Raw genomic sequence first — 15,687 nt, 5'->3', positions numbered from 1 at the left:
TTTGAACAGCTAGATTCAATGATCAAAAAGCAACAGTCGCTACATGACAAGTAGAAGTGCTCATTGTATATATTCATGACAGGTAATTGTCCATGAACAATCTGCATTGACAGATATAGGTGATTATTTTCTTTGAAAGATACCAATCTGATCAATTGGATACTACGTTACAAAGGAGATAAAGAGTGGATAGGATGAAACTTTTCACTCTGCAATGCAGTGGGCTTTGATATGAAACTGTCTGGCAGATTACAACTGTGTGCCAGACTGGGACTCAAACCCAGGACCTTTGCCTTTCATTGGCAAGTGCCCTACCAACTGTGCAACCCATCCTTCACAACTTGTGTGAAGATTGAAAGGCAGGAGATAAGGTAAAGGTGGAAGTAAAGCTGTGTGCGTAGCTTTTGAGTTGTACTTGCATACCTCATTTGGTAGAGCATTTGCCCGTGTAAGGCAAAGATCTTGGATTCATGTCCCAGTCTGGCACACAATTTTCATCTGCCAGGAAGTTTTGCCAGTGCACACTGAACTGCAGAGTGAAAAATTTCATTCTGGAAACAGCCACCAGGCTGTGGCTAAGCATATCTTCACATTATTGTTGCAGGAGTGTTAGTCCTGCAAGTTTCACAGGAGGAATTTTGTGAAATGAGTTAATGGCAGAAGAAAAGCTGTGAGGATGAGTCATGAGCCACTCTTGGGTAGCTCAGTCAGTAGAACAGTTGCCCACAGAAGGCAAAGGTCCTGGGTATGAGACTTGACCCAGCACACAGTTTTAATCTGCCTGGAAGATTTAAAAAGTAAATTATTTAATATAACTGAAAGATCGTCTGCTTTATGCAAAGTAATAGCTTCCTTTTTAATTTATTAAGTTAATTGTAGCTGCCATAACCACAAATACCAATAAGCAGTGTAGTGGTACTTTATTTTTATTGCAGGGTATGTCCTAAGTTTCTGTGATTTGGTTGTCTTTTGCTAATGCGTACCCAACTTGCGTGCATCTCTGTATGTTCTCCTTCTTGGGGGATCTATGGAAAGCAATAAAAAATACAAAATAACTTTTTCTAATCATATACTTAGTGTCATAGTTTATAATCGAAAAACAGAGAGGAGCATCATATTAACTAGATGAGAGGACTTCAGGATACTGATTTTCTAATGTAAATATCCGCATATATAAACAAATATAATATGATGGAAGGGAAATAATAAAAATCGCAGAATACAAAATACTTATGCAACCATTATTTATTCAGTAAATATGTCTCGTACATTTTATGACATGAACAGAAGAGGTATACCTGTCTGCATCTGTCTGTGCTTTACCGAGTTACTTCAACAATAAATGTTCTGATTTGCATGGGTTTGAGAGTGATATTGGGGATATCATTGGGTACCTCCCAGCTGTCCATACCGACACCTGATGTGTCTATCCAGTTGAGTCTGCCGTATTCCCCAAGCCACTGGTTTGCTGCTAGTGTTGACTCATGTACTGATTTAATGACAAACGTTGTAAACAGCTCCTAACAGGGGACAAAACATCATTATTTTGACATTCAGAAAAACAAGAGAGACAAGTATATCATTATGTGAGCGTTTACAAAAATGTGATAAGAAGTTTTATTGGTCAAGATTTACAATCAAAGTTCTCATTGTTCAGAGAGCTAAAAATATGTGTTCCCCCCAGCAATAACAGACAAATTACTAATTGAAAACACGGGTGTTAATGCAACAAAATCAGCTCTGTTAAGGATAAGTACACTGTGCATTTCTTTTGGTGTTCATCCAGTCTTTCTATTCAGCTGTTGTACATTGGAATTTAATTTTCACTCTGCAGAGAAGTGTGCGCTGTTATGAAACCTCTGGGCAGATTAAAACTGTGTGCTGGACAAAGACTCCAACTTGGAATCTTCGTCTTTTGGGGACAAGTGCTCTAGGGACTGAGCTACACCAGCATGACTTACAAACCCAGCTCACAGCTTTACTTCTGCCAATAACTCAGAATGTGGAAGATGAGTTACTGGTGGAAGCTGTGAGAGTGTGTTGTGAGTAGTGCTTGCATAGTTCAGATGATAGAGGACTTGCTCACAAAATTCAAAGCTCCTGAATTCAATTCTGTATTTGGCACAAAGTTTTAATCTGCCAGGAAGTTTCTGCGCATCTGGTTGTATGAATTTTTTGTTAAGTTGTATATTTTTTCTTTTTCATTTTTTACTTTATTTGGTCTTACTGTAATCTTTCAGTTCACATTAATGTCCCACAATCCTGATAGCTTGATGGAAGGTTTAGCATCAAAGTATGTATTCATTAGTATAATAACATAGGCTGTATCATTGCCATGTTTCTTAAGGACTGTGAGCTCAGATTTACTTCAACTGAGGTGAAAGCTTTTCTCAAATTCTATGAATCCCAGGCAACTGGTGGATCATACTCGTTGCTCCAATCTATAATTTTATACATGATTTATAAGTAGTCCAATATAATACATCCATTTATAAAGCGTACTTGTTTTTTGTTTAATTAAAAGCCAATGTTTTTTCTCTGTAGCTGCTAATAACGTTAGTGAATATAGACAACACTGTTAGCTGCTACAGCCAGAAAGCGTGCTTTGTTGGTGCTGCACATTGTAGCGATGTTGACCCACCAGTGTTTTTCTGCACACTAGAGCAGCAGAGACAGCTAAGTGAAAAATGTTTGCAATACGCACGTTTATTTATATATAAAAGCCGACTTCGGAATTTTCTTTGTGTGAGACTGCATGTACGAGATACGTGTGTCGATTTCAATTTCTAGATTCGCATATTTTACTGTTTGCGTGGCTCCTGCTTAATCTTTCACTGATTGTACCCATAACCATTAGTACTGTGATATATTGTGAAAATTTGTACATCAGTGAGTACCGTACCGCAATAACCTCGTACTGTTATCTTCAGTTGTAGGCCTTGAATTAATTGTGCTCTTTTAAAACTTTTGAGAGCAGTAGGCCTATCCTCGTTCAGCAGTCGTTCTCTAATGTCAATCAATCAATCAATTCCTTTTATTTGTCTGAAGACAACATTGCTGTTGCATAAGACATCGTCAAGTACAAGTTATTTCTTTGTGGACAACAGAATATAAGATTGAAGACTAATCAAGCTAATCCAGCCTATGTTACATGTAGGAATTAATAGAAAAAAGCGATCATAGAAGCCAAAAAAGCACACAATCTCAGAAGTATTGAGAAATCCACCAACAAGTGCAAAGCGGCTTGGAAGCTAATAAATAGTGTTGCTAAAGATGAAAGAAATGTTACAATTAATATCTCTCCCCAAAAATTCAATGATTATTTGTTAAATCAGTTGAAGAAGTAGGAAGTGGTATTGCTAAACCCGAAATCAGCTCATCACAGTTACTCTAAAAAAATAGTTTTAGATCATCGATAAATACGAGTATCTTCAGTTTCTCTGAGGTCTCATCAGATTTTGTATTTAGAATAGCGAAACAGTTAAAATCATCAGGCAGTGTAGACGTATATGACTTATCCTGTAACACACTAAAGAAAGTCATACGCAGTATAGTGTACCCCTTAACACATTGTATAAACAAATGTCTAGCTGAAGGATATTTTCCTGATGAGCTTAAACTGTCTGGAGTAGTTCCAGTTTATAAAAAAGGGGATAAAGACTCTGCCTCAAGTTACTGGCAAATTTCCATAGTCTCATCTCTTTCTAAAGTTCTGGAATACACAGTTTACAAACAATTATTTGATTACTTTGATAATATAGGAATTATTAGTGGATCTCAGTATGGATTTAGGAAAAACATGTCAACAACTGATTGACATCCGTCAAGTATTTGAGGATAAAGACTTCGCTCAAGTCACTTTTTGTGACCTAAGCAAAGCCTTTGACTGTGTAGAACATACACTTTAACTTCTATGGTATTAGAGGTAATAGCCTTAAACTATTAAGATCATTTTTACAGAACCGTAAGTAAGCTGTCTGTGTTGGCAAAGAATTGTCCAGTGTAGAACTAGTTAAGGTAGGTGTCCCACAGGGATCTGTACTGGGCTCTCTCTTGTTCCTAATAATGATTAACGACCTGCCGTCATGTATTACATCAAAACTGTACTATATGCAGATGATACAACTTTTCTGAACAGCAGTAATGACCTCAATAGCCTTAAAACTTGTGTTACATTGACAATCGCCCAAGCATCATAGTGGTTTAAAGCAAATGGATTTTTGATTGGTGAAAATAACACTCAGCAGATAGTATTTAGTCTAAAAGACAAGCTACCATCTGACGATCCTAGTTATGTTAAGTTTATACGAGTATATTTGGATGACAAATTATCTTGGGGTCAAGTATCTTAGTGATAAGTTGCCTAGGGTAATCTATCTGTTAAGGCGACTAATGGATTTTGTACCTAAAAATTATGTTAGAATATCCTATCTCTCATTCTTCCAAAGCATAATAACCTATGGTATCATTTTATTGGGAAACTTCAGTTGTGTGCATGACATTCTTCTACTGCAGAAGAAAGCTATTAGGGTAATTACAGGCTCATCATATAAGGCAAACTGTAAACCTTTTGTTTTCTGAGCAAAAAATTATGACAGTAATAAACCTATATATATACTATGTCTTAATCTATACGAAAAAGAAGCTGCCCAAAGCTAAATGCAGAGAAAATTCACATTGCTACAACACTAGGACGAATAGATGTATTTATACTCCATTTCACAGACTCTCAAAATCACTGAACACTTATGAACTAATGGGGCATAAATTATTTAATAAACTTCGACTAGCTATCCAAGATTTACCAGAGCAACCATTCAAACAAGCACTGTATGACTGGTTAGTTGCCCACCCATTCTACAACGTAAAGGATTTCATCAATTGTAATATTGTACTGTAATAACAAACCGATTATTCTTTTGCAACAGAAATTATACAGTATAACTAGTATGACTATGTAGGATTTCACCAATCATAATATTACGTTATAATAACAAATCTATTGTTGTTTTGCAACATGAACTATATTGTATTATACGAGGGCGGTTCAGAAAGTAACCTCCGATTGGTCACAGTGCGGGTTGTGGGGGGAGTAGCGACGCCATCTGTGCGTTCACGCACTCAACAGGTCAGTCGGCATCAAGCCGTGGTCGAGTGAACGTCGTACCTGCGCTAGTTTAGTTTTTGTGGCAGTTGGAAATGTGTGCTGCAATAGAAAACCCCGCCAAATGTGAAGTGCGTGCTGTCATAAGGTTTTTTACAGCCAAAGGATATTCTGCAGCAGCTATTCATCGTGAGCTTTGTGCTGTGTACGGACCAAGAGTTATGAGTGAAGGAGTTGTCCGTGAATGGGTACGTTTATTTAAAAGTGGACGAGAAAACGTTCATGATGAAGAGAGGAGTGGTAGACCATCATTGGTGACTGACGAACTCGTTCAGACAGTTGATGCAAAAGTTCGTGAAAATCGACGTTTCTCAATGTCAGAGTTGTCTACTGGTTTTCCACAGATTTCTAAGACTCTCTTGTACGAGATAGTGACAACAAGATTGGGTTACCGTAAGTTCTGTGCACGATGGGTGCCCAAAATTCTTACCGACCACCACAAAACTCAAAGAATGGCCTCTGCATTAGACTTTCTGTCACGTTATGAGGACGAAGGAGAACCATTGTTAAACAGAATCGTGACCGGTGACGAAACCTGGATTAAGTACGTGAACCCTGAGACAAAAGAACAATCAAAGATGTGGGCACATTCAAATTCGCCTACCAAACCAAGAAAAGCCTCGCAAGATTTTTCTGCCAGAAAACTGATGGCAACGGTGTTTTGGGATGCCAAAGGGGTGTTGTTGGTTGAATTCATGGAACGTGGTACGACCATTAATCAAGACGTGTACTGTGAAACAATAAAAAAGTTACGACGGGCTATACAGAACAAACACCGTGGTATGCTGACTTCCGGTATCGTTTTTTTGCACGATAACGCCCGTCCTCACTCTGCTCGCAGAGCAACGGCCCTTCTTGAGTTCTTCAAGTGGGACGTTATCAACCATCCACCTTACAGCCCAGACCTGGCGCCAAGTGATTATCACCTCTTCATGCATTTGAAGAAATGGCTCGGGTCACAGCGATTTGATGACAACGAAGAGCTCAAAGATGCGGTCACAGGCTGGCTCCAGGCACAAGCGGGTGATTTTTATGCAGAAGGAATTTCAAAGCTTGTGAAGAGATACGATAAGTGCCTCAATCGCTATGGAGACTATGTAGAAAAATAGTGCAAAGATGTAGTTGTAAGATGTATATATTAAAATATTTTTATTTAACTTGGTGTATTTTTTTAAATCAACCGGAGGTTACTTTCTGAACGGCCCTCGTATGTATGACCTTGTCAATTGTAATATTATACTGTAATAACAAATCTATTGCTCTTTTGCAACATAAATTATATTGTGTTATAAATATGACTTTGTAGGATTTCATCAGTTGTAATATTACACTGTAATAACAAACCTATTGTTCTATTGCAACATGAATTACGTTGTATTATATGTATCACTTTGTCTATTGCCTTAATGGCCTAATGACAATAAAATTATTCTATTCTATTCTAATGTTACACATAACTTATATAAATTTTAATTTATGCTTGTATAAGTTATTTCTTTGTGGGCAACAGAATACAATGTTACATATGAAACATACATAAATTTCAGTTTACACTTTTATATTACCCAGTTTATAATATACACAATTTAGTTCACATTGCAGTTAAATCATTTATAGTATTACATAAAAATTCCTGAATATTATAGAAAACCTTTCTTTTTAGCTGTGATTCCATCACCATTTTAAATTTATTGTGTGGTAGTTCCTTAATACTAAGGAAAAGCTCGTAGGAGAGTTTCTGTAAAGTTTGGAAGGTGGGAGACGAGGTACTGGCAGAAGTAAAGCTGTGAGGACGGGGCGTGAGTCATGCTTGGGTAGCTCAGTTGGTAGAGCACTTGCCCGTGAAAGGCAAAGGTCCCAAGTTCGAGTCTCGGTCCGGCACACAGTTTTAATCTGCCAGGAAGTTTCATATCAGCACACACACCGCTGCACAGTGAAAATCTCATTCTGGAAACATCCCTCAGGCTGTGGCTAAGCCATGTCTCCGCAATATCCTTTCTTTCAAGAGTGCTGATTCTGCAGGTTCGCAGGAGAGCTTCTGTAAAGTTTGGAAGGTGGGAGACGAGGTACTGGCAGAAGTAAAGCTGTGAGGACGGGGCGTGAGTCGTGCTTGGGTAGCTCAGTTGGTGGAGCACTTGCCTGCGAAAGGCAAAGGTCCCGAGGTCAAGTCTCAGTCCAGCACACAGTTTTAATCTGCCAGGACGTTTCATATCAGCGCACATTCCGCTGCTGAGTGAAAATCTCATTCTGTATGTTTGTATGATTTAGCTGTCTCACTGCTCTAGGTTCTTTTGTTTGCTCTTCACCTTTGCCAAGCCCAGTTAATTTTAGAAATATGCCATCATGGTCAGACAGCATGTGTTTCATAACATCCAAGATGACATTATTTCTGCAGACACTTGAGATAACATTTCTAGGCATGCATTTTGTTTTGTGGGTTTACTGTTGAGACAGACGAAATTATATGATCTAAATGTATTCATTCTATAAATACGTGTGAAATAGGTTATTTTGGATAATTTTCAGTTGCTCACAAAACTGTATTTCTGTTACGTTAATGGTTTGAGCGTTTTGGATCCATAACGTAGCCTTTTTCATAGCAAAGCAGTATTGTGGGTCACAGTTGCCAAATAATATACCACCCTTGAATTTCATTGTATATCATCACAAATAAAATGCGTTTTTGGAGGTTTTGGAAGCTACCATTGCCCTTTGCATAACCTACAAGCAATTTGTAGTAAATCGGCGGTTGTGATTTAATTACTGTAGCAGATATTCTAACTGACACATTATATTACATCTACTTTACCCTTAAAGAGGATTAGCCCTGTGTATCACTTGTAATTAACCTTAAAACATTTTAGGAAACTCGTAATTTTAACCACAGGTTTTTGTGCTGCATTATTAGAAATCTCGTTTTGTGTATTTGCTTCAGTTCTTACAGGGAATTAGCAACTTTTCAGCTCAACAAGTTAAGAGATAATGAGCAGTCTTAATTTAAAGTTATTTGTTCACTGTCCTGTAATACAATGCACCAGCCAAAATATAGTGCACTGTGAATGCCTTTCTCGAACATGGGATGAGTTGGTTGATATCCGTAAGCACGTGGAAATCACCCTTATGGCTGTCAAATGATTGGCAGCTGCTGTGGATCAGTGTGTTGGAAAAGTTTCCGAGAGTCGTGTACCTGTGGTACTGGTACCAGAGGTACCACAAGTACTGTCCTCTCCTGTGGATCCTGTCTCCCCTGTGGAAAGCGCTGGACCTGTCATTACTCATCTACTTGACTGTGGGTGACATGTCAATGGCAGATCTAGGCGTCCTGTACAATGAGGACGGGGACCGGGCAGGATTCAGGGTGTTGTACAAATCCCCGTAACCAACAAGTCTTAGGTGCTGTCTTTCACTGAAACAGAAACGGATCCAGTGGGAATCACCACATCTGCTTTGGGGAAACTTGTTTTGTCTGGTGTCAAGAGGAGGCATATGTAAAAGGGTAGGGGTCCATTAATCATCAGCAGTTCAGACGACATACAGTGAATGATGGTACCCCTTAGGGAAATTGCTGCAAGGGATAGGAAGCAACACTAGGTACACACACTGTGTATTTCAGGAGCCCATTGAGAGAACTGGGTGCAGAATGTGTCACACATTGCAACAAATGATGCTGGCATCTGGGCTCCGAAGTCATACTTGGATTTTTCCAGTGACTGGCAGAGAAGGTCGAGAAGACCAGCCTTGTGCATGACATTTCAGTGAATCTCACAATCTGCAGCATTGTCCCCAGAACTGATCGTGTCCCCTCGGTTCTGAGTTGAGTGGAAGAACTGACCCAGAAACTTCGAAGGTTCTGTGACAAACTAGGCTGCAATTTCCTGGACTCGCACCATGAGATCGAGAACTGTAGGGTCCCCCTAAAGGGGCAGGCATGCACTGCACATTAGAGGCTGCTGCTCATGTTACTCACTGTGTGTGAGGTGCACACAAGAGATTTTTAGATTAGACGACACTCCATCCAATCCAGGTAATGGTAGCTGTAGGAAACCCAGAAGTATCAGTGTAAGATCAAAAATATTCATTCCACAGATGTGAGAGTATTAAAATCGTAATGGTTAACTTCTGAAGCATTCACAACAAAATCCCAGAGTTTGAAGTGCTACTGAAAAGCAATGAAGCACATGTAATATTAGGCAGAGAAAACTGATTGAAACCTGAAACTGATAAAAGTGAGATTTTTATGGAAAATTTGAGTGTATGTCGACAGGATAGGCAAATGGGAAGTGGAGGCAGTGTATTTGTCACAATAGACAAGAAACTCAAATACAGCGAGATAGAAATTGAAGCTGCATGTGAGATTATTTGGGCAAGTGTCAGTAGCAGGGGTGGGCATAAAATGATAATTGGATCCTTCTGTCACCTACCAGACTCATCCCCTGATGTAACTGAAAACTTTAGAGAAAACCTCAGTTCAGCTGTATGTAAGTTACCCAATAATACTGTAATCATCGGTGGACACTTTGATCATCCAACAATTAACTGGGAAAACTACAATTTTGTCAGTGGTGGGCATGATACAACATCCTGTGAAACAATACTAAATGTTTTCTCTGAAAACTACCTAGAATAGTTAGGAACGCCACTCGAGATGAAAATATATTGGATATATTGGCAACAAGTAGACCTGACTTCTTTGAGGCTGTCCACAACGAAACTGCTGTCAGTGACCACTGTGCTGTTGTGGCAGCAATGATTACCAAAGCACAAAGGACAGCTAAAACATGCAGAAAGATATATATGTTCAGTAAACAAGATAAAACATCAGTAGTATCGTATGTCAATGAGGGACTTGACACTTTCAGCACATGTAGAGGAATTATGGCTCAAGCTCAAAAGAATAGTTGACCATGCACTGGATACATATGTAGGTATCCAGTAGATTGATTCATAAAGGGAGGGAACCTCCATGCTATACAGTCAGTGTAAAGAAACTTCTAAATAAATGGAGATGATCGAATAATAGGTAGGGCTATAGACAGAAAGTGTAGGGCTATAGATAGAGAGATGGTAAATGAAGCACGTTTTGCTGTCATGAGAAAAGTGTGTGATGCCTTCAATGAGCACCATAGCAGAATATTGTCAAATGATATTTCACAAAACCCAAAGAAATTCTGATCATATGTAAGGGATGTTACTGGTACCAAAGTTAGTGTCCAGTGCCTAATTAACGAGACAGAAACTGAAACTGCGGGTAGCAAGGCAAAAGCTGAAATGCTTAACTCCAGTTTTAAATGTTGCTTTACAAAGGAAAATCCAGGAGAATTGCCCCAATGTAATCCTCACACCACTGGAAAGATAAACGAAATAAATATTAGTGTCAGTGGTATCGAGAAACAGCTGAAATCATTAAAATCGAACAAAGCTTCAGGGCCCAATGGAATCCCTGTCAGATTCTATACTGAATTTGCAGCTTCTGGATAAAATCTATTGTAGATCCCTCAAACAAAAACCTTGGCCATTTATTGTAAAAAAGCACAGGTCACACCAGCCTGCAAGAAGGGTAGTAGAAGTGATCCACAAAACTGCTGTCCAATATCCTTCGCATCGATTTGTTGTAGAATCTTTAAGGGAAAGCGCGTCAAGTGCAGAAGTGAGTAATATTAACAAGACAAAAAGGTACAGCTACGTTGTAAAAAAGTGTGTTTGTAATAACGGTAAAGGCGAAATCGAAAAGTTAAATGAACGATTAAAAAGTCTTCAGCTAGTTGCTGATATACTGAGACGAGATATCACTAAACTTGAGAACGAAAACCGTGAGATAAAAACATTGGTTGCGAGCAGTAAACGCCAAAAGAGCATAAACAACTTAAACACGCATTCCAGTGAAAGTAACGGTCGAAACTGCGTAAATAGGCCTAACTCAAATGCTCTTCAAAGTGAAAAGAGTGGCCTAAAGTGTGTAAACAATTCAAAAACTATTTCTCATGTAATGCCAAACAAAGTGACTAAAAAAGTGCCTTGCTCACAATGAAATAATGGAGTAAACCTAATCTCATGTGCACAAACAAGTTCAGTGTGTCATCAGAAAGCAGCAGCAACTCCATTAACATTGAAAGTGAACAAGCCACCCAACGTGAAGATACAAACATTGTAAGAAGCTGCAAAAGCATCGCCAACAGCCAGAAACAGCGAACAAAGAAACACAATGTGCTTTTTCTAGCGAACAGCCACGGAAGAAAGCTAGCAAATATTCTACAGGATGTGAATATGGATCTTCGTGCAACTGGCATCGTAAAACCTGGTGCGAGGACAGAAAATATTGTTGAAGACACCTCAGAACACAAGAATACAACAAGGGACAGTGACTTTGTTGTTTGTGTGACTGGTGCAAATGATGTAGCACACAATGAAGCCAAAAATTGTATAACAGGTTTGAAATTTTTTTTAGATGTAAGTAAGATGGAAAACACTATTGTTGTGACGATACCTCATAGACATGACTTGATCTTTAATTCATGTGTTAACAAAGAGATTCGTAAAACAAATATTAAAAATCAAACAACTATGTTCCATTTATGCTAAAAGCAATGTAGTGGATATTAGCAGACTTGAAAGAAATTTGCACACTGAACATGGTGAGCATCTAAATTACCATGGGAAAACATTTTTGTGCCAGGAGATAAACAAAGTTGTAAATGAAATACGAGCACGCAGCAGCCTTGTCTTAAAAGACAGTCCCACGGAGCATGACTGTACACTTTTTTTTTTTTTTTTTTTTTTTTTTTTATAAAAGAGAAAACGACATTACAGACGAAGGAAAGTTAGAAACCACATTCAGTGGAAATTGCAGCAGTCTAATTCATTCATTCATTCATTCTTTGTGCAACCCTAGATCATGTAGCGAAAATAAATGAATACAGAAGGTTCTGTGAAAGTAGAATACCATTATGTAGCAGTGACAGTTTCCTCCTCCTTCATATAAATATACTATCTCTTAGGTGTAAAATCAATGAATTACAATACTGGCTCGATAAAATCAACTGCGGTGTTCTATGCATCAATGAATACTGGATGAAAGACACTGAAATAGGCTTGTGTGTTCCTCTTCAATATTTGTCAGTTACAAGCTACTGCAGAAAAAGTATTACACATGATGGGGTCTCAACATGTCAAAAGTAACCTTGAATTGCATTACTCAGTTATGGACCTAAGTAGAATATGCCTTGAAGCTACAATAGAAATAGCTGGTGTGGTAATGCACAAACAGAAAACTGTAATTGTCTCAATCTATCGAATCCCGGGCTCTGATGAGATAGTATTTACAGAAAAAATTAATACTTTAATATTGCTGTTTTCCAAATTTAAACAGCATATAATTGTAATTGTAGGTGATATTAACATAGATATAAGGGCAAAGAGAAAAATAAAAAAATGCTAAGTGCTGTGCAAATGATGAATATATTTTAAATTTTAAAAATAAATGTAAAGCTGCCTGGACTGTCATTAAAAGGGAAATTAATAATGCCAATAAAGAAAGGAGTATCCCTATTGGCTGCAATATTCTCAATGAATATTTTGTAAATAGTGTCACCACCCCACCCATCAATTCTGCCTCTGATGCAGCAGCATTACTCACTTGTGCAAAATCGGACAAGAAGTGAGAAGTTCACTTGGACCTGAATCACATGAAATGATATTCATAAGTCAATAAACAAATTAAGTAATTCCAAAACAGAAGACTATTATGGACTCAGTAATCTCATCATAAAATGTATAGCAAAAGAAATTAAAATGCCACTTCTCTCACTATCAAACAGAGTACTTGATGAAGGAATATTCCTCGACTGTCTTAAGCTCAATGTTACATTGTCTGTGTATAAAAAAGGTGAAAGAAACCTCCCAAATAACTACAGACCCATTTCAATAGTACCAATCATATCCAAGTTAGTAGAAAATTGTGTGCATAAGCAGATATACAGGTATTTTGAACCCAACAAAATTTTAAATGAACAACAGTTTGGCTTCAGGTCACACCTATCAACTGTAAACGCAGTAGAAGCTTTGGTGAGCAATGTTTATGAAGGGTATGAAAAAAGGGTATCAATGTCTGGAACACTTATTGACCTAAGTAAAGCATTTGACTTGGTGTCACATGACATACTCATCAAAAAGTTAAAATACTATGGCATTGAAGATGATACACTCCATCTCGCCCCCATGAACCATGGACCTTGCCGTTGGTGGGGAGGCTTGCGTTCCTCAGCGATACAGATAGCCGTACCGTAGGTGCAACCACAACGGAGGGGTATCTGTTGAGAGGCCAGACAAATGTGTGGTTCCTGAAGAGGGGCAGCAGCCTTTTCAGTAGTTGCAAGGGCAACAGTCTGGATGATTGACTGATCTGGCCTTGTAACAATAACCAAAACGGCCTTGCTGTGCTGGTACTGCGAACGGCTGAAAGCAATGGGAAACTACGACCGTAATTTTTCCGGAGGGCATGCAGCTTTACTGTATGATTAAATGATGATGGCGTCCTCTTGGGTAAAATATTCCGGAGGTAAAATAGTCCCCCATTCGGATCTCCGGGCGGGGACTACTCAAGAGGATGTTGTTATCAGGAGAAACAAAACTGGCGTTCTACGGATCGGAGCGTGGAATGTCAGATCCCTTAATCAGGCAGGTAGATTAGAAAATTTAAAAAGGGAAATGGATAGGTTAAAGTTAGATATAGTGGGAATTAGTGAAGTTCGGTGGCAGGAGGAACAAGACTTCTGGTCAGGTGACTACAGGGTTATCAACACAAAGTCAAATAGGGGTAATGCAGGAGTAGGTTTAATAATGAATAGGAAATTAGGAATGCAGATAAGCTACTACAAACAGCATAGTGAACGCATTATTGTGGCCAAGATAGATACGAAGCCCACGCCTACTACAGTAGTACAAGTTTATATGCCAACTAGCTCTGCAGATGAAGAAGAAATTGAAGAAATGTATGATGAAATAAAAAAAATTATTCAGATAGTGAAGGGAGACGAAAATTTAATAGTCATGGGTGACTGGAATTCGAGTGTAGGAAAAGAGAGGGAAGGAAACATAGTAGGTGAATATGGATTGGGGATAAGAAATGAAAGAGGAAGCCGCCTGGTAGAATTTTGCACAGAGCAGAACTTAATCATAGCTAACACTTGGTTTAAGAATCATGATAGAAGGTTGTATACATGGAAGATCCCAGGAGATACTAAAAGGTATCAGATAGATTATATAATGGTAAGACAGAGATTTAGGAACCAGGTTTTAAATTGTAAGACATTTCCAGGGGCAGATGTGGACTCTGACCACAATCTATTGGTTATGACCTGTAGATTAAAACTGAAGAGACTGCAAAAAGGTGGGAATTTAAGGAGATGAGACCTGGATAAACTGAAAGAACCAGAGGTTGTACAGAGTTTCAGGGAGAGCATAAGGGAACAATTGACAGGAATGGGGGAAAGAAATACAGTAGAAGAAGAATGGGTAGCTTTGAGGGATGAAGTAGTGAAGGCAGCAGAGGATCAAGTAGGTAAAAAGACGAGGGCTAGTAGAAATCCTTGGGTAACAAAAGAAATATTGAATTTAATTGATGAAAGGAGAAAATATAAAAATGCAGTAAATGAAGCATGCAAAAAGGAATACGAATGTCTCAAAAATGAGATCGACAGGAAGTGCAAAATGGCTAAGCAGGCATGGCTAGAAGACAAATGTAAGGATGTAGAGGCTTATCTCACTAGGGGTAAGATAGATACAGCCTACAGGAAAATTAAAGAGACCTTTGGAGATAAGAGAACCACTTGTATGAACATCAAGAGCTCAGATGGAAACCCAGTTCTAAGCAAAGAAGGGAAAGCAGAAAGGTGGAAGGAGTATGTAGAGGGTCTATACAACGGCGATGTACTTGAGGACAATATTATGGAAATGTAAGAGGATATAGATGAAGATGAAATGGGAGATACGATACTGCGTGAAGAGTTTGACAGAGCACTGAAAGACCTGAGTCGAAACAAGGCCCCGGGACTACACAACTTTCCATTAGAACTACTGACAGCCTTGGGAGAGCCTGTCCTGACAAAACTCTACCATCTGGTGAGCAAGATGTATGAAACAGGCGAAATACCCTCAGACTCCAAGAAGAATATAATAATTCCAATCCCAAAGAAAGCAGGTGTTGACAGATGTGAAAATTACCGAACAATCAGTTTAATAAGCCACAACTGCAAAATGCTAACACGAATTCTTTACAGACGAATGGAAAAACTAGCAGAAGCCGACCTCGGGGAAGATCAGTTTAGATTCCGTAGAAATATTGGAACACGTGAGGCAATACTGACCTTACAACTTATCTTAGAAGAAAGATTAAGGAAAGGCAAACCTACGTTTCTAGCATTTGTAGACTTAGAGAAAGCTTTTGACAATGTTGACTGGAATACTCTTTCAAATTCAGAAGGTGGCAGGGGTAAAATACAGGGAGCGAAAGGCTATTTACAATTTGT

General features: G+C 38.6%; 1 protein-coding gene across 2 annotated transcripts in view; it reads right to left on the bottom strand.

Moving 5' to 3' along the window:
• Window positions 1-1,227: 1,227 nt before the first annotated feature.
• LOC126240361 (lysosomal alpha-mannosidase-like) overlaps window positions 1,228-15,687 on the bottom strand; it is a 253,628-nt gene continuing 239,168 nt past the window's right edge. Inside the window, exon 17 of one of the 2 annotated variants that reach the window (XM_049947919.1) lies at window positions 1,228-1,520. In XM_049947919.1, coding sequence (XP_049803876.1) covers window positions 1,320-1,520 — 201 coding nt within the window. In that variant the 3' untranslated portion in view covers window positions 1,228-1,319. The remainder of the gene's footprint in view (window positions 1,521-15,687) is intronic. The other variant, XR_007545366.1, reaches the window with a different exon arrangement.

The sequence above is a fragment of the Schistocerca nitens genome, chromosome 1 (genome assembly GCF_023898315.1).
Source record: "Schistocerca nitens isolate TAMUIC-IGC-003100 chromosome 1, iqSchNite1.1, whole genome shotgun sequence".
NCBI lineage: Eukaryota > Metazoa > Arthropoda > Insecta > Orthoptera > Acrididae > Schistocerca > Schistocerca nitens.
The sequence above is the reverse complement of the archived record's forward strand: the minus strand, read 5'-3'. Positions and strand labels throughout refer to the sequence as shown.